This window comes from Mya arenaria, chromosome 11, assembly GCF_026914265.1.
Source record: "Mya arenaria isolate MELC-2E11 chromosome 11, ASM2691426v1".
NCBI classification, from domain to species: domain Eukaryota; kingdom Metazoa; phylum Mollusca; class Bivalvia; order Myida; family Myidae; genus Mya; species Mya arenaria.
Window position 1 is genome coordinate 55,943,058 of NC_069132.1, and position 23,295 is coordinate 55,966,352.

A 23,295-nucleotide genomic window follows, 5' to 3' on the forward strand; every position below is an offset into this window, starting at 1 on the left:
TTGAATTTTAACCAGAGGCAAGCTTTTTTATATCCAATATAGTGATCTAACAAATACTTCGGAATTGCCCATGATCCACATTTGGCCAATACATTTGCTGTGAAAGATTTCTGAATTCTATCGGCATTTTCTATTACTGCATGATGAAGTAGTTACAATTGTTATATGAGAGATTTTGAAACAAGATGTGTATGTGTACTAGTATGTGTAGTTACATAACTGTACAAGTTGGATTTAAAATATGTTCGCAAAATTATACCTTAAACTTTTGGGCTTGCTCAATATGCATAAATCCCACTTCTCTTGATATCATACCTGTACAGCATACATACACCTGAGCCCAATTTTCAAAAAAGATGGTATGCTTTAAGATCGTAACTTTCTATGCCTAACTTCATTTGGTTGTAACTGGGTTTTAATAAAAGTACATTTATCGCATTGATTCTGCTTGTATCTTTACGGGTGACCCTGACCACTCTTAAGCAGCTTAAGGTTTATGACTAAGATTTGTTATTTAGACTGGGCCCTGGATGATATAGTCCACCAAAAGTGGCCTACATTGTACACGTACCCGTACATATCGTGTTTCGTAACTTCTCTCTTGTCTTTCTTCAATGGTACATGTAAGTGTACTAGCAAAATGTTGAACTCTGATGTTGTTACATTCAACTGTATAATAGTGAAATATTTAATCCTGATACTGTACCATTCCAGTGTACTAGTCAAATGTTTGATTCTGATACTGTACCATTCCAGTGTACTAGTCAAATGTTTGATCCTGATACTGTACCATTCCAGTGTACTAGTCAAATGTTTGATCCTGATACTGTACCATTCCAGTGTACTAGTCAAATGTTTGATTCTGATACTGTACCATTCCAGTTTACTAGTCAAATGTTTGATCCTGATGTTGTGCCATTCCAGTGTACTAGTCAAATGTTTAATCCTGATACTGTACCATTCCAGTGTACTAGTCAAATGTTTGATCCTGATACTGTACCATTCCAGTGTACTAGTCAAATGTTTGATCCTGATACTGTACCATTCCAGTGTACTAGTCAAATGTTTGATTCTGATACTGTACCATTCCAGTGTACTAGTCAAATGTTTGATCCTGATGTTGTGCCATTCCAGTGTACTAGTCAAATGTTTAATCCTGATACTGTACCATTCCAGTGTACTAGTCAAATGTTTAATCCTGATACTGTACCATTCCAGTGTACTAGTCAAATATTTAATCCTGATGTTGTGCATATATCAATATTGTACATCTAGTAGGCAGGAAATGTTGAATCTAATTAACTTCACAGTAGTATGTAGTTACATTGCTGGCTTACAATAACAAAGCAGAGAATGAGTTTCAATGTGGTAGTTATGTATGAGTAGTCAAGAGGAATAATTATGTGTTTGCCTTTCACCCAAGAGGCAGAAGGTTTGAGCTGCGCCACAGACCTGTTTTCTTGGCCTCTCAGAAATGGTCACTAGTACTGGTTTCTACCCAGGAAATGGAATCGAAGCTTGAGTGATTCACATCGTCTGCACAATGACGCTAGATCAATTGTTAAATATAAAGTACAAGGCAATGACATATTACATGTTTGTTAAAGGATTCAACTGGCGGATGATGAGGGAGGGTAAGCCAGTGTCACATATATACATGTCAGCATACATGTCTGTCTGTGAACATGTCTGTATTACATGTATGTGCGTTTACATGTCTGTCCGTGTATATGTCTGTATACATGTCAGCATACATGTGTCTATATATATATGTCAATATACATGTCTGTCCATGTACATGTCTGTGTGTGTGTACATGTTTACTTGTCTAGGGCACAACATTTATACATTATATGTTCACAGAGTGTTGTCTCTGGCATGGGGTATTTTATGTTGATTTTTGTCATTTTATGAATAAGATAAATCATTGTTTGAAATCATACACTCATTTTTATTCCAAGGAAAGATTCATGTGGTATTACCATGGCTTGGTAAAAAGTACTTTCATCATAATTGGTGTTGTTTGCAAAAAGAATATTGTGGTCGTGTTGACATGAAACTTGGTACATACATTCACAGCTACAATACATACACTGTCATACTGTGTTGCAAATTCCAGCACTTTTGCATATGTGAATTTTGAAGAAAAACAGACAGATGGAACTTTTGTTCTTGGTTTTTAGTTTTTAAATGATTGTTTTGTTGAGTGATACAATCATTGCTATTGTGTACCATCAGGAACATTTTAAGGATCTGTCTTTTGTGTTTTTGGTTGACATTGAGTCAATCAATGAGTGGAAATTGTGTTAACAAATTTTAACCCATCTATTTTTTTCTAAGGAAAAGATTTGGGATATTGTGATAGCCTTGGTGTTATTGGTGTTGTTGTTGTGGGTGTTGTTGTCATTGTATTTGTAAAAATCATTTACTTGGCCATAATTAAAAAAAAACATTCCAAATTATTGAAAAACTTGGTACACATGTTGCAAGTTACAATACACACATGTACAGCAAGCCACCTAACTCAGGCTTAAGTGAATTATTAGGTAATATGCCCAAAGTTAGACTGAAAAACAATAACAGATGAGCGATGGCGCTTGCTCCATGGCACTCTTGTTTTTACATGCATGGCATGTCACAGCATGGTTGTGAAACACTATTTCAACCTTAGTAGATCTATAGAATTGCATGCATGTATAAACCATATATATATAATTATGTATAATTTATTAATCAATTTGTACTTATGTATGTCTTACTAACATAATTTAGGTAAGAAGTATGTGTGTACAATGTGTTAAACATTGTGATTATATACCAACATTTACCATTATCATTCTATCATTGTTTATGTATTATGAATTCTAACACAGCCTCATAGAAAATCAAAAGATCAACAAATTACTGTTTTTAGTTGATGTTACAAATGACTAAAGCATAATCCATGTTATACTTAAATTTTCTGTGTTGCAAAAAAGGTAATTATTTATGACTAAATATGGTTAGAAAGCATATTCCATGATTTGATTCAGTTTCAACCGACCAAACAATGATGAGATCGACCCTCAGTTCCGACTATGGCTCAGCTCCAAGCCGGATTCCAGCTTCCCAATCTCCATCCTCCAGACTGGATTGAAGGTACATAAACAATTAAGCACTAGAATATTTAGGGGAGTAGGGCTCACTCATTGGCACTCTGAATACCCCCCTTAAAATCCATGTATCACATTAATTAGGTAACAAAAAGTTGTACGCTTAAGAAATCAGGGATATTGACCATGTTACATCTATCTCATTATGCCCAAACCTTGATCAACCATTGTATAGCAATATCCATCCCTATTAATGTGAATAAGACATGATGGTACTGAATAGTTTTCAAATGTCTCTTGAATATTCAGCTTATCTTCATACCTGCAAGTTTCAATGAAATGTATGTGCCATATTCTAGGATAATGTTCTTTTATGTTTTTAAGACTAGCATTGAGACTAGCAACTGTGTTGTACTATCTAAAATGTTCGCTCTCAGAAATTATATTACTAAACTCATTAGTATAAGTGATTTTTAAATGAACTAGCTAGATATACTAACTTGGAAATATTGCTCATGAAGCCAGAATAACAAATCATGATTTGACAGCAATAATTATAGATTATAGTTGATGTATAGATTATAGTTGATGTATAACAAATTAAAAAAAATGTGTTCCAAGGGAGCAACAGCGACATATCATGGCCGTGATATCAAGTGTACAAAATATTCTGCTTCGATATGCTCGTTTGATGCTATAGAACGTAATCCCTATTTTATCTTCAGATGACGGTTGAGCCACCACAAGGCCTGAAGTCCAACATGTTGCGATCGTTCGGTAGCGGGGGAACGGGCATCATCTCAGAACGGAACTTCGAGGATGTCAGCAAAGGCTCGGCTTGGAAGAAACTACTGTTTGGTCTGTGTCTCTTCAATAGTGTTATACATGAGAGGAAGAAATATGGTGCCCTCGGGTGGAACATCGCCTACGAGTTCAATGACTCTGACCTAGAGGTAAGAATTAGTGGAATGGGTTGTCCGGTTCTCACACTGTGCCCTTTCCAATTAGTCCTATGTTCGGTTTCCATTCTAAGGGCCTTTCAAACACTAAAGTTAACAAAAGTCAGGTATGGGGGGTCAGGCAATTAAGGCTTACTCACTGTATCTCATATCCCCTCTGTCCACAGGTATCAATCCTACAGCTGGAGATGTTACTGGGAGAACACAAGACCCTGCCGTGGGAGGCCCTCAGCTACCTGATAGGAGGGGTCACGTACGGGGGTCGGGTAACTGATGAGTGGGACTACCGATGTCTCCACGCCCTTCTAGGGAGGTTCTTCTGCCCCGAGTCACTTCTACCTGAATACACATACTCACCAAATAAGGTACACTTCAAGATCAGTATGATAAAGTTTATGACTTTTGAAAAATATTTCTGTGAAGTTTTTAATCTTAATGCATTAAAAGTGTATAAACAACGAAGAAAGAACACATTTGTGTGAAGCTAAGTGAGTTTCTGGTCCATATAGTCATAATGCTGCTTAAAACTAGAATCAGGTTTAACCAGAAAAAGATGCTTTTGTATTTTTTATATTGTACACAGAATGCACTTTATGAGATTGCCACTTTTGTAGATTACACATTGAAAAACACTCTTAACAATGCATTGAAAATAGTTATGTGAACATGTCTTTGAAAAACATTTGATCTTTTCTGATTTTCAAATGAAAAAAAATACAGGTAATGTCATTATCCATGATGTCGTTGTTGATTTGTGCAAAACCTTTAAATTTGCCTAAACTCAAAACTAACATGTAAGAGATATTCACATGAAACTTGGTACACATGCTAATTGTGATAGGATGTGTACATGTAGAGTAAGCCCCATAACTCTGATTTGTTGAGTAATGTCCCTTGACCAACTGAAAAAAGGGACCATGAGTCCATTTTTACCAAGGAATATATTCTTCACCTCCCTAAAAGGACACAGTTAAGTCAGTTTCTGCCCAGAAAACAGAATCAAGAGCGAGTCATATCAGTGTCTGCTGTCTATGAAATTAAGCTAAGTAAACAAACTGCATTGGCATTTCCTTATGTACTGTACTCATGTTATTGCTAACATTAATGTATTGTAAAGTATTTCAATTATTTGTACCACTATTGTCAAATCACTGTTAATTTTTATTGACTGTTGTCAAATCACTGTAAATTTTGCTGAATGTACTTTAGGTTGTTTTGGAGGTAAGCTCTCTGGTGTAATCACTGTGATATCTGTATCAATATGTTTGGAACTGTTTAAACATCGCTTCTGTTCTATACCCTTATAGTATAGGCAGCTCTTTCATCAAGCAACCTAGGAGCAGTTTTGTACCTAGTAGAGCTTTTCAACAGTAATGATGCACTGTTGAAAATATCTCATTGTTACGAAATTGTTTTTTAGAATTCTTGATGAAACGGTCCACAGAGAAATTACACGTAAAAAGTTTTGAATTGGTTATTATATGTGGGTTAAGGTTTAACACATGGGGACTGTTATGAAATTTGTTGTACATAAATAAATTTTCAAGATGTGTTTTATTGTAAGATTTAAACGTGTATGGTTGGGAAAACTGTTTGTGGAAGGGAAGTAACTATTAACTAATAAAAAATAAAATAAAAATAGTAATTTTTGAAGCGAAATGATTTGAGTTTTCCATGAATATTTTATTTTGTGTTAGGACAGATCAATTTATTTTCATTGAAACATAGTGTGTAGAATATTTAGTAAACTGCTTGACACATTGTATTGCACCATACATGCTTTACTTGCACAGTTTGAAATACTGTATACAATGTATTCATTTTTTACTCATTTGCTTATTTATAAGCTTCTATACTTATAGGTTATTAGCAAAGATAATTAGTACTGTAGAATCTTTAGGAAAATATGTAAAAAATAAAGAAATATTGTGAATGAGTTGACATTTGTAATTTCTATTTGTTTCTCAAAAGGCGTCATTGTGCCCTAAAAATGAATCCTATTTTTTCTTTTTGTAACTGGGGCTTTACTTTATAAAGCTTGATCTTAATCTGAGTAGTAACATTTTAGTGCTTTCATTGTTAAATCAATTGCCTCACTGAGGATTGTCTGCAGGTAAGGAACAGCATAACATTGAAATGCCCCATGTTGGCTTAAATCTAGAAATGTTAGGTAACTCTTTATAAAAGCTTCAATCAAGCTCTAAATAATTATCTCCCCTGTGTTGTAGATATACCAGCCGGTACAGGATCACATGACGTTCAGTGATGTAGTCTCGTATGTGGAGTCCCTGCCAAACTACAACTCGCCGGACATATTCGGGATGACAGACAATGCAGAGAAAGCGTGTCGTGAGCTACAGGCCCACGACCTTATGAACACGATCATCAGCATCCAGCCAAGACTTTCCAATGGGCTTATTGGGTAGAGAATGTCATATTGAGAAAAAACAATACTAAAATTTATTGGATTAAATAAATGTTATCTCTCGTTTTGGAATAAAACTAGCAATAAATTTCAAACACATTTCAAATAATTAATGCCAGCAGACATATGCCTCAAGCACTAAATATGCCGTATTGAACAAATGATTTTGACAGCCTTATAATTTCACAACATATTTGAGAAGCTGTGAGCTTTAAGTCCATAATCTCTTCCTTGCAGGAGTTTGTTAATTTTTCCAAGATGAGCTGAACTAAGTGTAGCCAGGAATCGGCTACCAGAGACTTGAGATCTTAAAGGGCCTCATGTGTGCCAGTTGTGTAATTCATAGGTTTTTTTTTTCAGTGCGGAGAAAAGTAGTGATGAGCTGGTTGCTGAATTGGCAGGAGAGATTACCCACCAGTTACCAGAGACCGTGGAGGAGATAGCAGAGGGTGATGTGCGCGCAAGCTCTCAGTCCTCTCCGATGTACCAGATACACGTGAAACACATCCTCACGCGAGACCTTCCCGACTTCAAGGACAAGGAGAAGAATAATTGTATGTGATTGCTGATTTGAATGAATGAATTTTTTTTTTATAAAAAATGGCCCCCAAAGGCGGACATATGTGCATCTGTGCGTCCGTGCGGTCGTGTGGTCGTGGGTCTGTAAACAATTGCTTGTGAACACGATACAGTCTTCAGTTTTGATTGTATCTCGATGAAACTTGTACAGTATATAGATATCCATTAGAGCTCGGTTCCTTTCGAAAACCAGCCAGATCCGTCCATAAATGCCTAGATTATAGGCCATGAAAGTTTGTGCATCCGTGCGGTCGTGCGTCTGTAAACAATTGCTTGTGAACACGATACAGTCTTCAGTTTTGATTGTATCTCGATGAAACTTGTACAGTATATAGATATCCATTAGAGCTGGGTTCCTTTCGAAAACCAGCCAGATCCGTCCATAAATGCCTAGATTATAGGCCATGAAAGTTTTAAAGAAATGCTTTCTATTTTTAGCCAGGTCTGCATGAGCGAATTCTATTTTTAGCCAAGTTTACATGTACATGTAAATTCAAGTCTAGAGTTAAGGGAGACAATTTGCAAGTCTAGGATTTTGAGAGACAATTTGCTTTTTGCTTCTGCAGCTGATTTTGTGAATTACTCTGCCTTGTTCTTGTTGAAAGCCCAAAGGCCATTTTTTAACTTTAAGTTCTGTAGTTTGCACATTCATCTTAACAAAATTGGTTGTGAATGTTTAAGTTATGCATCTGGTGTCATTACTGGCCACACCCAGGGTTCACAGGTTTGGTAAACATAAATCTGGAAAGGTTTGAAAATCTGTTTGTGTGTTCGTGCATCCATCTCAGCACAATTGATTGTGAATGTTTGTTCAAATTGATCAATGTTGTCCTACGATGCCCTTGACTTTGACCTTTTGACCAACTTTTTTTAACTTCTAAAACTACAGAAATTTTTACTATGAGTACAGTTTTTAAAGCATTTTTTTTTGTCAGATGACTTTTACTTGTCACATATTAAAATAGTTCATGCAACTAATCTGCTTACAATACTTTCTGGGCTCAGATGTTGAATGTGCTACGTTTTCAGGTAACCCAAACACAAAACATAAAGTATATGTCTGTTGCCTTTTGCCCATACATACATGCTCTGGATTGATATGACCACAAAAGCCATGCCAGTAGAGCATAGGCCCTTTTGGGCCTCTTGTTTAAAAGAACTGGGAGATTTGTTGCCCACAACCCATGTCCCTACTGCAAAGGTCAAGCACATTCTTACAGGTTAATCATAATGGAATGCTGCATATATGCACATAAATGTTTTGTCACAATTTTGAAATAAGGCATGGTTATTCCAAATTTAAGGGATCATGTTTTGTGCAAGTCTCAGGTCCAACAATCATGGGATTCTTCATTTTATTATTTTCATATTATTGCTGATAGCTCATGTTAGCTCTTCCTGAATGTAGGAAAATTCCATTGATCTCTCTGGCACTTCAGGGTCATTTGTCACCAGCCAATTAATTAATTATTTGCACATTAAACTATATACCTGTCTATTTTTTTCCACTTGAACCTGTTATGGCATTTTGTAATGATTTAAGTTTGATAAATTTTACCATTATTCTAGTGCTAGCCTCAGCAGTAGATGCGGTGATGGGTAACTCGGCTCTGGTGACTGTGTTACGGCAGGAAATAGACCGCTTCAACAATCTACTCCATGGCATACACTCCAGCATGCGTTCCCTTATACTCGCTATCAAGGGAGAAATTATCATGTCCGAACCATTGGAAGACGCGTACAATGCCCTCTTGGCTCAAAAAGTTCCCCAGAAATGGAAGGTATGATCTTTGATTTTGTTAAAAATAACGCTTGAATTTAGTATTTTTAAAGGCTTGCTGGTTTGAAAAGTAAGTTGTTGTTGGACAGGAAAGTTCTTCTTCCCTTCACAATTGAAAGTTGCTTGAGTTCAAGGGATGTTACAAGTGAACTGGTCATGTAAACTTTGTAGAAAAAAAATACACCAGAATGCACCATTGTAGACTATATATAATAAGCCAAAATATTCATGGCAGAGATCTCTCAACCCCTTATACAACATTAATAGCCTATATTTTTAGGCCCTTAGGTGAGGGTGGGTGGGGGTCACTCATTTTGTCATTAATTGCAACCAATAACTGTGCCCCCACTCATGTCCAATCCTGGACCCAATGCCTATATATTGGATACTGAAAGACATTTTGACATTTGTAAAATTACTTTTATATCAACAAAAGTTATGGCTGTGTACTGAATACTTGTTTCTATTCCTCTTTTCCAGTCCATGTCCTATGAATCATGCAAACCGCTAGGTTCCTGGGTGCAAGACCTGTACATGAGGGTGGAGTTTTTCGCTCAGTGGGCAGAGCTGATGCTGAACAGCGTGGAAAAACTGATGAAACCTGTTCTCGGGGCAAAGGGTGCGGGCACAGACCTCGACCTGGTCCACATTCCTCGCAGTCTCCCACATGGCTACTGGCTGTCTGGGTTCTTCTTTCCACAGGGTAAGTGTACAACTCTTGATGGTTTCTATACCAACCCATTAGGCCCATTTGTTTGCAGATTTAATTTATTAAAAGGTAACAAATTTGGTATTGTCATAAGTAAAATACATTTTTTACAGAGTGAAAGTGATATAGGTGCCCATCTCTCACCCAACAGGTCTTGGGTGCAATCCCCACCAGGTCAGTTCTCTTGACCTATCAGCTTATAGCAGTCTTCATAATGAGCTGAATAAATTGCCTTAAATTTATGCAAAAAAATCATAATGTTCTACAACGCTGGTACATTGTATATTCCAGGTTTCCTGACGGGTGTACTTCAGAACCATGCTCGTAAGCTGGGTATCTCAGTGGATTCCCTCCAGTTCCAGTTCAGGGTCTCCAAGAAAGCTCTGGATAACACTGAGTCACTCTCCGACCTCAAACAGGCTTTCAATATCAAAGACACTGCATTTAAGGTGAGAATGAAGAGTAATTATTGATTTAAACCTTTTTGTATTTTAAGTTCATACAGCACGACCACACAAAATAATGTGATCAATCCTTATTTAACCATAACTAATACATATTTGTTGCAGGCCTATATGACCTGTGATCATATACATGTGTTTCCTATTGTTTATTTCTTCTGACTCCCATTATATCTTGTGTAATAGCCCTCGTGTTCCTTACAGGGTAACACCCCTCCAGAAGATGGTGTACTGATATTCGGCCTGTACATTGACGGGGCCCGCTGGGATACAGATGCAGACAGTCTCGAGGATTCCCTCCCTGGCCAACGCTTCTCTCGCCTGCCTGAGATACACTTTAAACCTGTACAGGTATAAGAATATAGATGTCTCAAAGAATAGATTTCGTTAGAGTATGACATAATTTAAATCAAATTTCCTGCTTGATATCTTACAATGATGGTGTTAATAACTTTGATTTAGGCCACAGTGTAGTTATCTATAATCTGGTCCTTACTGAATGTTGACTATGTTTTAATGACTCTTGGAAGTAGGATACCGCTAAAGCTGTTGCTGGACAGTGTTGCATTTTTCTTTTCCACTTGGCTTTAATTTGAACTTCTGAAGGATCTTTCTTCCAAAATGTATTGAAAATTTAATATCGTCTATGTGTATGCTAGCTAAATAGCAATGATATTCACTTAGACGCCATTTATTACCAGATGCTATTTATTACCAGACACTTTTTATTACCAGACGCTATTTATTCAATGTTGTCTATGATATGATGGTACAAAACACTTTTGTCACAAAAAACCTTGTGATTGAAATTATACACTCAAGCTATAGCGCTACTGTATAATCTCATTTACTTTGATTGTCACCAGGGGGCCGTAACTAATACTTATACATATTATAACATTGCTTTCTCCTACCTACAGTTGGACTGTTATTACATTCTATAATGTTACAGAAGCAAGTGAGCCGCACAGGGGGCAGTAGTCAGTCCACAGCCCCTAGCATGGATACCCCTGTTGACCCTACCACACCTAGTGAACCTACGACCCAGAGTCAGCCCCTGCACATGTACGAGTGCCCCCTGTACAGGACATCAGAGCGTGCAGGAACCCTCTCCTCCACTGGCCATTCCACAAACTTTGTGACCGCTGTTAATCTGCCATCCCAGTGCGAGCCGAACTTCTGGGTGATGAGGGGTGTGGCTCTTCTCTGTCAGCCTGATGAGTACTTGTAGAGGAACACCGCGGGCAGAAAGTGTAATAAAATGAAGAAAGAATTAGGGCCTTTATTACCATGCATCGGAAGGAATAGCATTTATGAACATATTCAGTGCTGTTTTGATATACGATGTCATACAGATATGACTTCCCACTAAAATGAACAGTGGTATATTGACGGTGCCTTTTTTGTAAGAATACAACATGAATATGGGATACTAAATCTTCGGAACAGAGAGTGGCATAGGTTACACAGGACTTCGACATATGGTTTCTTTGTTATGGAGTATCATACTATGTGCTATGACTTACACACATTACTGTGTTTTATATGTAGTATTACTAATTTACATTGTATATTTAAAATGAGTGGGCTATTATGTCAAAAGTAATTACCAGTATGCTTCAAGTTGCATAAACTTGTGGTTATTGTTGACATTTTAATAGTATTGTTGTAAGAAGTATTTAGCCTCTGTGATACATGTCTATTTATATAGAAAAAAATATTTGTTGGAACATATTATTATGTTATTGTTAATTTGATATTTGATTAAATGTCAGATTGTGTATGTCTCTATGCAATGAAATAAAATGTTATTTTTCTGTGTGTTTATATATCTGACAAAAATTTGTTCGTTTAGGCTAAATTTACATTATGATGTGTATTGCTCTTGAATGTTCACTATTTATGCTGTGGGTGTTACTTTTAGTTGTAGAATTATAATAAAGAAGATCAGTTACCTGAGTATTTGTATATCTGAAATTTGTATGGTTAAAAATAACAGTTCAAGAATTATATTTATGAATTTAAATTGTTTAAAGTACATTTATTCGACAGTCTTTTCACTTCTGTGTTTTGTTGTTATTTATTAAAGCTTGTTAATTATAAATTTATCTCACTTATTTTAAAATACAATTGAAAATGTGCATATATACATGTATATGTAGGAAGCTGGAAATAAAGTTTTCAGATATATGCAATTAAATGGATGTACCTGTTCTATATTTACAACTTGTGATACTGCTGATATCATTTCGATTCCGTCCTGTACTGTTTTATGTCACTGTGAATATATCATTAATGGACACATTCCTTTTAACATGAATTATATTGTGCATGTATACAAGGCTTGTATTCATTATATATTTATATTCTTATGTTCTGCTGTGATGTTATACTGTTGATGAACTTTAATATTTGCATTGATTAGCTATTGCTAAACTGCTGTTGTAATTCACAAGATGTTTAATTTGTTTATTAAAAGTGTTGCTGTAAGTATGTTCTTTGTTGATTTTATGGTTATTTCTAGCCAGCCTGTATTTCGAAGAAAAAAGTTGAGGTATTTATTGGGGCGATACTATTTCCCGGTCTCGTCCGGTCTCTGTTTTCTAAATTTTATAGAAGATATCGGGCGTGATGGAGAAGGTGTGATTGATTGCGGTAATAGGGTTACAAAAGATATCATTTGATTTACGTTATCAAGAAAACAAACATTAGAGATTTGATGATAATTATTTCACCATTTATTTCTTATTTAGTATCAATAAAACATATAATAAATTCAGGCAAAGATTAAAAAATCCTTAAAATATACACATGTACTAAAATAATTGTCATGAAAAACATAATAACAAACACATTGTTGTTGTTTTTCAATATTTCATTCAGTTATGATTATACTATTGATAACAGTAATACAAATAGAAACAATGCATGAACACATCTGTAAATCAAATGTGTAAGTTTAACTTTGTACTTCAGGAATTCTAACATTTTTTTACTATTTATTTTGTTGCAGGAGATGCACTAGGTCATTGACCTAATATTTCTTGTTAAGATTTACCAGACTTTAAATAAAGATTCTCGTATCTTGTATGTTATATTTTATTTTGTAAAATAACCTCCCGAATATGTCAGCACTAAATTAATTATCATTATTATTACACTTATATTATATTTTGTCAAGGAACTCTTCATAACAGGTTTATGACAATACGCAATAATGTCAAACGATGAAAGGTGTAAATGCATAATACAACGCGTGTCAGAGATTAGCGCCTGTCCCTCGTCAAGGGCATGATAAACGGATTGGGCAGTTGATAAAATATAGCCAGTTTTATTACACATGCACGGATACTGTTCGGTCCAAACGTTTAGTTACATGTATGTATAGAGCTTTATTTTCTCAAATTCATTTCCAGCATGAAAATATTAAAGTTTATTATAAAGGCAATGATATATAATAAATAATTGTTGAGCAAAGGCTCTAGTAAAGCTTATGAATAACACGATAATAACATATTACCATGGAAAATAAGAAAATATAATGAGCATCGTATTTCTTAAAGAGTTAGAGATTCATTGCAAAGTTTCAGTTGAAAATAAACTATATTCTGCTGAAGTTGTGTAATAATAGGAAGAGCAATAGACATAACATTAAAAATAAAAGGTGCAATTTTAAGTTAATTCATACTCTAGCCGTCCTCAATATTTTATTTAAAAAAAAATATGAGCATTTTAATTGCCATCGCATCTTACTCTACACCAATAACAAATTGCATAACTTAGACAAAATGTTTATAAATTTTATTCCATTTTGTTACATATAAAAGCAAATAAGATTTTCAAATTAGTTAATAAACATCGGTAGCACAATGTGTTGTCCGAGGCCAAAAGTTAGGAGCCGGGAATTATGAGACCGGATGAGACCGGATTTTACGAAGAGAAAACGGGAAATAGTATCGTCCGTATTATTGGCGCCGCTCTGAAGAGCGCGCCTATTATGTAATGGGAATTTATTTTAGTTAGTGGTAGGAGCGGTTTTTAAGTTGATTGACAGTTGGGTTTTACTGTTATTTTATTATGATTAAAAAATGCAAATGGATGGCGATTGCATGGGTGTTTAAAATGCTATTTGTGGTTGAATAGATTGTCTTCAATTTATCTTCAAAACATTATATTTGAAGAACGACAAATAAGTTTAATAACTGTTCCCGTTTCGTTTACGTTTTCCGATTGGTTAACTGTAATATCATGTGCCGGAAATGTAAATATTCGGAGGAGTTCCGAATGAAATGTAAAATGTGTGGACCGGTAATTATGTGAATGGGAATAATTATGTTTCATGTTGTTTTGTTATGTTTACTGCATTAATAAACAATGAGGTAAGCTGTTTTCTTTAATTTAATCGATATTGGATTACATGTTCACCTAACTTTATTTTTTAATGTGTTGAAGGTGACATTAGTAAAATTTTATTACGATTGCCCCCGAGTTGTTTTATTTTTAGAACACTACACATATCCGGATGTTGCTATTTTTAGAACCAGACGGTATTTCCCCGCTATTCATAGGTCAATAATGGAATTTCTACATCGTCGATTAATAGTTGGAAATTCGGTGAAGTTTTTTCATGAATATACGTTTAAAATAAGTAAACACTAAAAGTGCACACTGACAGTTGATTACGATACATCTAACAATTTGAGTCATTACAGTAAAACATGGATTATAAGTGAATTATACGCGTAAGAGAAGATTTTCTGTCGAAAAAACTAATGTCAACAATCAGCATGGAATTGGGATATTCGTATCAAAGGGCTATTCATGTAAGTATCCTTGAGTAGTTGTGTAAGTTTATGTGTTCAAAAATGTTTGTTTTTTAATTTCTTTGGAATTCTTAAATCATTTTTATTTGCTAAACGTTAAGACAGCGTTTTAATATTTCTACATGTACTATAAATATACATGTTACATACTTTACATCTACTTATAATGCACCAGTCAATTGTAACCAAAGCCCCAACAGGTCCGAGGAATAGCTGGGACTTTGACTTTCTGTCCAGCCAACCCCGGGTAAAATCCTCGTCCTGCGGGGACGAACTGATGGTCAAATCCTCGCCATATGCCCCGTACCCCAGGGAGCTTAGGTAAGGCATATTCCCTGCTATATCTGGCTCAAAGACAAAAACCACCGTATTCACCCGGCACTGCGAGGCCACCTGAAAGTTAAAAACACAGCCCATTTCCCCGGCATATCCCCAGACCTGGAGGGCCGTGGTTACAATTGACTAGTGCATTATGTACATGTTACATATTTTTAAATGTACTTATGTACATCATTTATGTATATGATATGAGTATGTAATCTTTTATTTGATTGTTTTATCTTAGAAAAATATTAGACTTAAAAATACTCATTATTTGTTTACAAACTGCATATTTTCAAAATAAACATGTATTAAAAGATGTACATGGTTTCGGGCTGGAAGCCACAACAGCTTGGACACAAGCGACATTCATTTGCTTGGTGTAGGTCTCGTTGAACGCCATACTGTTGTGAATCATTATCAATTATATGCACAACATCTACACATTTGTGCCTACCAACCCTTACTCTTGGCTAAAACGGATATAAGTGCTGAATGTATAATTAATACATGTGCATTTGTATTTTACGGTTGTAGTTTCTGTTGGTTGATAATCAGAAGTCTAATTTCTTTCAGGCAGGAAAAGGACTGAATATTACTATTATATGAAGAATTCCAGCCTGCATTAAATACTTTGTTGGATCATTGAGACAGATTTGACATCCATGTCTATCTACATCTGATAGAGATGATGTGAGTATTTCATATAAAACATACTTGAGTTGGTGTTTGTTGTTTTATAAACTCACTGTTTTCAATAATCCAGTGGTTGTGGTGGTGATGATGGTGGTGGTGATGATGAATTTTGTTGATACATTTAGTAATTTTCTTTATATTATATACATGTATGTATCAGCTTATTGTTGTTGTTTTTAAATAATGTTGAGAAATATTAAACTGTTTATATTTTATTTTGTATATGTATGGCAGTATTATTATCTATACAAATTAGTTAGAAAGTACTTTTTTTCTTTTACAGCACTAAACATTCTAGATGGGTAAAGACCTGTTAAATCAGCATTGACTCAGCATTGAGTAATTTTCATCTGTGCAGACACTACAAGTACAAACGCATGGGAACAAACCAAACTTCAAATGTTGAAGAGTGAAGAATTATTGTGAAAAGTTCTAAATGTTAGAATACCATTGACTAAATAAAACAAATAGACATCGATTACCAGCAGAGACTGTTTACATGTTATAATATTAAAAAGACATTAGTTGAGAACTTTCACTCTGACATTTTTGGAGGGGCATTACCGCCTACATAGTGTTCTTGTTTCTTTACATATTTTAATTTTAAGTACATTCATTGTTTTTAAATCTGAATTCTGAGTTAGTATCATAAGTAAAATTCATTTATTTGAATGATTACATTTTATGAATAAGTCCAATTGAGCTTTTTACAAGAAAAAGGTTGATTTTTAAGCATTTTATTAGTTATAAAAATGTATAGTTACATGACATTATGTATATTTTCTTCAAAACTGAACGGTAAACTATCATAAATTGTCTTTTGAATTGTTCATTAGACATCATAGAAAATATATAAATGATTTCAGCAGGTTGTCTTATTATTTTTTATGAATTTATAAAACTGCTATATATTTTCAAACATGGAAATACTGCTCTGTTCCGAAGACTCACAAGATCAATCAAAATGATTTTTTTTCCATGTGTATCAATAATATGTTCGGTTGAACGTAATTTTTCTGTTAACTGAAGTTTATTTTACCAGAAACTGTTGTGTATATTTCATAATCTCTGATAATGTGAAAAAAAATCAAATAAAGACAAAATATTTTTAATTAACAGTAAAAAATCTTCAAAATTTGGATAAAAGTCCCATAGTGTACCATGATAATAACTATGTTGTCCGTAAAAGCTTTATAAAAGTGTGTATTACTTGTACCTTAATTCAGTTCAAATAATTATGGCCTTTAAGGATTTGTGTTTTCATAATATAGATTTCCTGTTATATTGAGCTTTGTCAATTTGTGTTGATGTTTTGTTTTATGTACAATTACTACTTCTATTGTAACTTTTGTCTCATTTGTCAAATTGAATTGTTACATATTTAAGTGAAAAAAACACACACACTATTTTTAAAGATGCACTCTTACTCCCCAATAAGACTTATGATAATTAATATTATTGTTTTCATTTTTCAAAATGGGTTGATAGATGTCAACAACAATGTTTCTAATGAAGGAGTTCAATTTGCTAATAAGAATGAACTTAAAACATGGTATTTCTGCCTTGTGATACTATAGTAGACCACAGTAAATCTTTTAGCAATCACCAATTGATCATTTAATATTTGTCATGCATTCTGCTATTATAAACAGGGTGACAAGCTTGTTATCAGTAAACGATATTTCAGTAAATCATTATTTAGTAAGTAGTTATTGTTTTTTTCACTCAATTTGATGTGTTATATATACAATTATATGTATTGATTTCAAATAAGAGTTTCACTTTAAAGATACTCATTTAAAGATAATGAACAGACACACAAAACTAGACACATTTGATACTAATAATACGAATGATTATTGTTTTATATATAGGTGACCTCTGATTTGTTTTGGAGATATTCATAAATGGGTGTTATTCTTTATTGTCTTCAGTTTCTTATACATTTAAGGATTTTTATTATTGCTTTTCTGGTATATATTACAATGTAATTTAATGCAAATGAAAACACACTTTAAACTGGACACATTTGATACTAATGATATAAATGATATTTCAGCGTATTGCAAGAGCTATTCCCTTTGTATCTTTTCCTGTCCGGAGCATAACTAGAAAACTACTTTTTTGGAATTTCATTAAACATCATTCAATGGTATTTAGCACAACGAGAGGAAGTGCAGTGCACAATGACTATAGCTGTTTTTAAGCTAATTACATAATTATTGCCCTTTGCCGCTTTTTCTTGACCAGAGCATTACTTCAAAACTACTTATGGTATTGAAATAAAACTTGGTATATGGGTATGTGGCAATGACAAAAAGTACAGTGCACAAGCACCCTAATTCTGTCGTGTTCATTAATGTACACTACCCCTAATGAAATGTTCAACTTGAAAATCTTCAATTTCAATGCTTTTGCCTATGTTGTCATGCAGAAAACTACAAACATTTTGAGAATTTCATAGATGCGGTTCAATACACCATAATATGCTTGTTGGCCTTGACATTCCTTGTTTTTCAACATATAACAAGTGCATAAACTATTAAACGGCGCCCTTTGATGCTTTGCATCAATGGTCTTTCTTGTTGTCTTGTGAATCGTCGGGCAAATATGTTGCTTTGACAATAAGTAAATCAAAGCGCTTAAAGCGTTGAACGGAGCACGTACTAAAGTGCGGACGAGATAGCTGACGATATAGAAATAGAGGAGAGTTGCTGACCATATAGACAAAGAAGGGAAAAAATGCATCTGACCTACTACATGTACGTTTTATGAGTATTGTCATTTTATTGTAAAACAAATTAACATAAACATCTGAAGATTCATGCTCATGAATTCCTTCGCAAATACTTATAGATTTTATACTGATACTCAATTAAATCAAAACCATGGAGTATCCGTCACTTGAAATATTCATTTAATGAGTGGAATACGCGTTTTTTAATCAAATCGTTTACTCTTCAAATATGACTGAGTCGTATTTATTTTACAAAATAGGTATACAGCCCAAAAGCGTTCATGGAACCTACATGTAGTTCACATGTTGCCAGAGTAGAGTTTGCACATTAATAGAAAGGTTTTCTCGCTCGACTAAAAACTCCCACCTCTCTTATTATTTTACCAGTTAGTTATTCCCTCATGTAAAGTGGGAGGGAAATATAGTCGTTCATATCAACATTGACCTGGGAGTTTGACATATCCATAGTTAACCTGAACATTGTGGGGGAACGGACACCGGATATAGCTCAAAAAGTGATAAATCGATAAGCGTTTGATTTTGACACATGGGAAGTTTTCTATCATTTTTTTTTTTTTGTATTTTGTGGTTTTATATTTATCAAAATAGAAGAGTTTCGAATAACTACAAGAAACATTGGCGACACCCAAACCCGATTACAACAAAAAATATACAGTGAGCCCATATCGATACAGAGTGATGGATGCACACAGAAACAAATGTACGATGAAACATAAACTAAGGCGTTAATCAACATATTCTATGAGAGAATGCACTTTTAAAAAGTATAAAAAAAAACTTAAATTAAGGCTTAATGTGTTTTTTTATATACTGTTTTATGCTTTTGGATAAAATGAGTTGAAACTGATATGAGAGTCGACTTAGGTATTTTAGTGATATTGAGACCAGGGTAAGTATTCAATATTAGTTTTACGTAAAATCTAAGAATGATGTAGCTTATCGGAGAATGTGTTATAAATAATGAACCTGTACGACGAATGAAGTCAACGATGTATGACCATTAGATTGACTTAAGTTGTACATTGAATACCAAACCAGGCCGAAATGATAACTAGGCCGAATTCATCCGACTCCACTGAATTCTATCCGTGATTAAGCTAACAGTGTGTGTATACCACGTGATAAATTACGTCATAAATGCTACGTCGGAAGGCAATATTTTGCTTCGAATTAAGACTTAAAACAAGAATAACTTCACTATTTCTTCACCATTTGCGATGAAACATAGCGCAGTCTACGCCTCTTAAGGAGGTCCGCCTTCATTCTTTTACCAGAGTTTGATTGAGAGTATAGTTTCTTCAAACACTTCGACAACACTTTTCACAATACGGCCGTCTGACGGAGCACTGTCAAAACATTGTTTTGGAAACAGGTTTGTCGAAGTGTTTGATAAAACTATTTACCTTATCAAACTTCGGTAATAAAACGAAGGCGGGGCTCTGTAAGAGGCATGGACTGCCCTTTATTTTATTTAAAATGGAGAAGTAAAAGAAAATTTATTTTTGATTTAAGTATTCATTTCAAGCAAAATATTGCCTTCTGACGTAGCATATATGACGTCATTTATCACGCGGTATACTCACACTGAGCTAAGGTACCTGTTAGTCTAGATCTAGTTATTCGTTTCCGTGGTTACGTATGACGAGTTACTACGACTAAGAAAGTTGCAAACTAGAATTTTGTCCATAGGACACGGATGCCCCCACTCGCATCTCGTGATACATGAAATGTTCACACCAGTTCTAATTGATTTTCAACCAAAATGAAAGTCTATCCATATCACATTGCTTTGTGAAAAAATGGACTACTTAGTGCTCCAAACATGAAGCTCCATTTACTTTCATAAAACATGTTAATAGAACTGTCACTATCATCAAATGCAAGGATCACTATTCGAAAATGCCAATTTTTGCTAATTGAAGGGCCATCTGTGCCAACTATGTGCAGCTGCAGACAAAACACCAGTTGCACTACTTATTCACCAAACAACATTACCCTAAGGTTTCATGGCTCTAGGTCATATAATTTTGGGGGTTTGAATGACACAAGTTCGAAAATGCCAATTTTGCTAATTGAAGGGCCATCTGTGCCAACTATGTGCAGCTGCAGACAAAACACCAGTTGCACTACTTATTCACCCAACAACATTACCCTAAGGTTTCATAGTTCATAAAGTTTTTGGGGTTTCAATGACACAAGTTCGAAAATGCCAATTTTTGGTAATTGAAGGGCTATAACTCTCCCCTTACAATGTGCGGTTGCAAACGAAACCCCAAGTGCACAACTTCATCATCTCAACAACACCCCCCTTACGTTTCAAGACTCCATATAAAATAGTTTTGGAAATTTGAATGACACTAGTTCGCATAATACTTGTGGGCGGAATCACGGACATGTGCGAACGGACGGGCAATGACAAATATATATGGCCCATTATTGGGAGCATAAAAAAATTGTCTGCACCAATAATGTATTGCTATTTTTCATGTGATAAATCCGGTCTACATGTAGTTTGGATATTCCCGTGTTTATTCGGAATGTATCCAAATAATGCGAATATATGTTAATATTCAATAAAACCCATTCAGCCGCTGCTTTGTCTTGTTGATATTTTTAAAACAGCAACAGTTTCACTGGATCAATTGTAAAACAATCTACATGTATTTAGCTCCTCTGCCTGTTATTGATCACTCAGTGCGTTGCTATTAAGATCATTCCGAATGTATCTCATGTTTCAGTGCGGCCGGTTTCAATTTTAAACATGTACCTACAAGAATGCAAACTAACAATTATCGAGAGAAAAATACTCTTCTTTATTCCATGTATTCAATACGGGTAATCAATATTCAAATGACACGCTCTCTTAGTATGGTGAACGTCCTTGTTTCTGCAATCGATACACTCTTTACTCACTTGTATCTCTAAAGAGTTAAACTAAAAATGCTTTAATTGCTGCCTAGTATACATTCGATGACAAACTCTTCATTATTGCAAGTTTAAACGCGTCGCTAAATTGGAAACATTAGTCGACATAATCATTTCAAGTCTTCACTATAGACAAAATCAGTTCGAGGTGAAAGTAGTACTGCTGATGCACAACTGAATGTGATCATGACGGGAGATAACGCTGAGCGAGTAACTGAGGCGACGGTTGGGGAGTACACTGTAGATGTTCCAGCGGAAGGAAGCACAGTTGAAGACCCACCAAACGGGGGTTTTAGGGCATGGCTGGTAGTGAGTTTATCTGCAGCGATAAACTTTATGTTGGCAATAATTGTGCTGCTGATTGGTTTTGGCTTGTTAATTACCACCGGCTCTGAAGAAGACATAGATTTGGATGAAGATGAAAGAACAGAAATATTTGAGCACTTTACGAACTTGTCGAATGCTTATAGTAAGTTAATACATACAATAAAGTATGTGTCTTCCTTTCTTTTTAGTGTAAGAATGACATTTATGGTGTGATTATATTTTGATTTACGCTCAGGAGCATATTTGCCACATGTCTGTTTTTTCTTCTTCTTATGGATCTATTGCCTCCCAAAAGAGGAAGAGAACCGTGCTGCGTTTACATGTGTGTAATTGACATAGTTAATAATTGGACAGTTTTCTTCAGGTATATTTGCAGCGTTGTTTATGGTACGATATGGCTACCGAAAGACAGTTGTGTTCGGTGCTCTAGTGTTTGCATGCACACTCCTCGTTCTTGCTAACGTTAGGAAGGAGGCCAAAGATTTCATCAAGTTGTGTTTTTACTGTCCCGCAGGTTTGTTTTATTTACAATGTTGTCAATGAAACGTCTCAATCAAACCAGGACTGCAGTTTAGAAAATGGCAAAACAATATCTAAATCATACGGTTGCACCGAGGTGACATCCGCAACACTTTATTTATATTGGGGCCGCGCTTAGTTAATTAGTAACTTGTGGCCACAACTTAGTAACTTGTGGCCACGACTTATTAACTTGTGGCCACGACTTAGTAATTTGTGGCCACGATTTAGTTAAGCCAATCAAAACAGCGTTTCATCTTTGTCGCTTTATGGTAATAACATAGTTAGCAACCCTGAAACTAAAACGCCACTTGTACTCAACAAAAGTGAATACTATGGACGAAGACATGGTAAGTCTTACATAAGATTACATTCAGAAAGGCCTCTCTAATGCTATTATTGTCACCGTTTTGAGGAAAATTCATGAAATTCAAATAAGTTAACGTCATTTGAGTACTGAGCTCGTTGACGTTAAGACGAAGAGAGTACAGTGACGCTCGTTCTGTTGTTGACTTTGTGGTCAACTCGACCGGCCATTCTGGACGTAATCAGGGTTACATAATATTGCGACAACGTTGCTTGGCGAATGGATTGAGGGGTGCTCACTATGTTATTACCATAAAGCGACGAAGCGGCTGTTTTGATTGGCTTAAAGTAGAACTGAACTGATATTTGACATTTAATTATTACATAACGATATAAAAGATTGATAATTTTCAAGTTTGATACGATATGTTATTCAGTTCAAATCATTTTCATAAGCTGGCAATTTTGTTACAAACTACCCCCTGTTCCGCATTTTCCGAAAAACTCAACTGACTTGCGTCCCTTGGCGTTGCTATACATGCGTAGTTGCTTCCCTTGGTACTGCCTCTCGGTTTTGATAGAGAATGAAGATGGAACGAGAGCCAGTCAATCGAC

General features: G+C 35.0%; 2 protein-coding genes and 1 long non-coding RNA gene across 3 annotated transcripts in view; all 3 read left to right on the plus strand.

Moving 5' to 3' along the window:
- The window catches only part of LOC128208062 (dynein axonemal heavy chain 6-like), a 131,503-nt gene extending 119,008 nt beyond the window's left edge, over window positions 1-12,495 (plus strand). The window contains exons 90-100 of the mRNA XM_052911377.1: window positions 1,608-1,634; window positions 3,033-3,138; window positions 3,818-4,045; window positions 4,219-4,416; window positions 6,280-6,473; window positions 6,837-7,030; window positions 8,625-8,836; window positions 9,316-9,538; window positions 9,836-9,993; window positions 10,210-10,356; window positions 10,958-12,495. Of these exons, the coding sequence (XP_052767337.1) occupies window positions 1,608-1,634; window positions 3,033-3,138; window positions 3,818-4,045; window positions 4,219-4,416; window positions 6,280-6,473; window positions 6,837-7,030; window positions 8,625-8,836; window positions 9,316-9,538; window positions 9,836-9,993; window positions 10,210-10,356; window positions 10,958-11,236 (1,966 nt within the window). The 3' untranslated portion in view covers window positions 11,237-12,495. The remainder of the gene's footprint in view (window positions 1-1,607; window positions 1,635-3,032; window positions 3,139-3,817; window positions 4,046-4,218; window positions 4,417-6,279; window positions 6,474-6,836; window positions 7,031-8,624; window positions 8,837-9,315; window positions 9,539-9,835; window positions 9,994-10,209; window positions 10,357-10,957) is intronic.
- A 2,092-nt stretch (window positions 12,496-14,587) lies between these two features.
- Window positions 14,588-18,390, plus strand: LOC128209385 (uncharacterized). Its single transcript, XR_008256989.1, has 3 exons — window positions 14,588-14,828; window positions 15,726-15,842; window positions 16,129-18,390. It is a non-coding gene; the product is annotated as an uncharacterized LOC128209385 (long non-coding RNA).
- A 3,102-nt stretch (window positions 18,391-21,492) lies between these two features.
- LOC128209196 (uncharacterized) overlaps window positions 21,493-23,295 on the plus strand; it is a 30,763-nt gene continuing 28,960 nt past the window's right edge. The window contains exons 1-2 of the mRNA XM_052913124.1: window positions 21,493-21,997; window positions 22,220-22,369. Coding sequence (XP_052769084.1) covers window positions 21,715-21,997; window positions 22,220-22,369 — 433 coding nt within the window. The 5' untranslated portion in view covers window positions 21,493-21,714. The remainder of the gene's footprint in view (window positions 21,998-22,219; window positions 22,370-23,295) is intronic.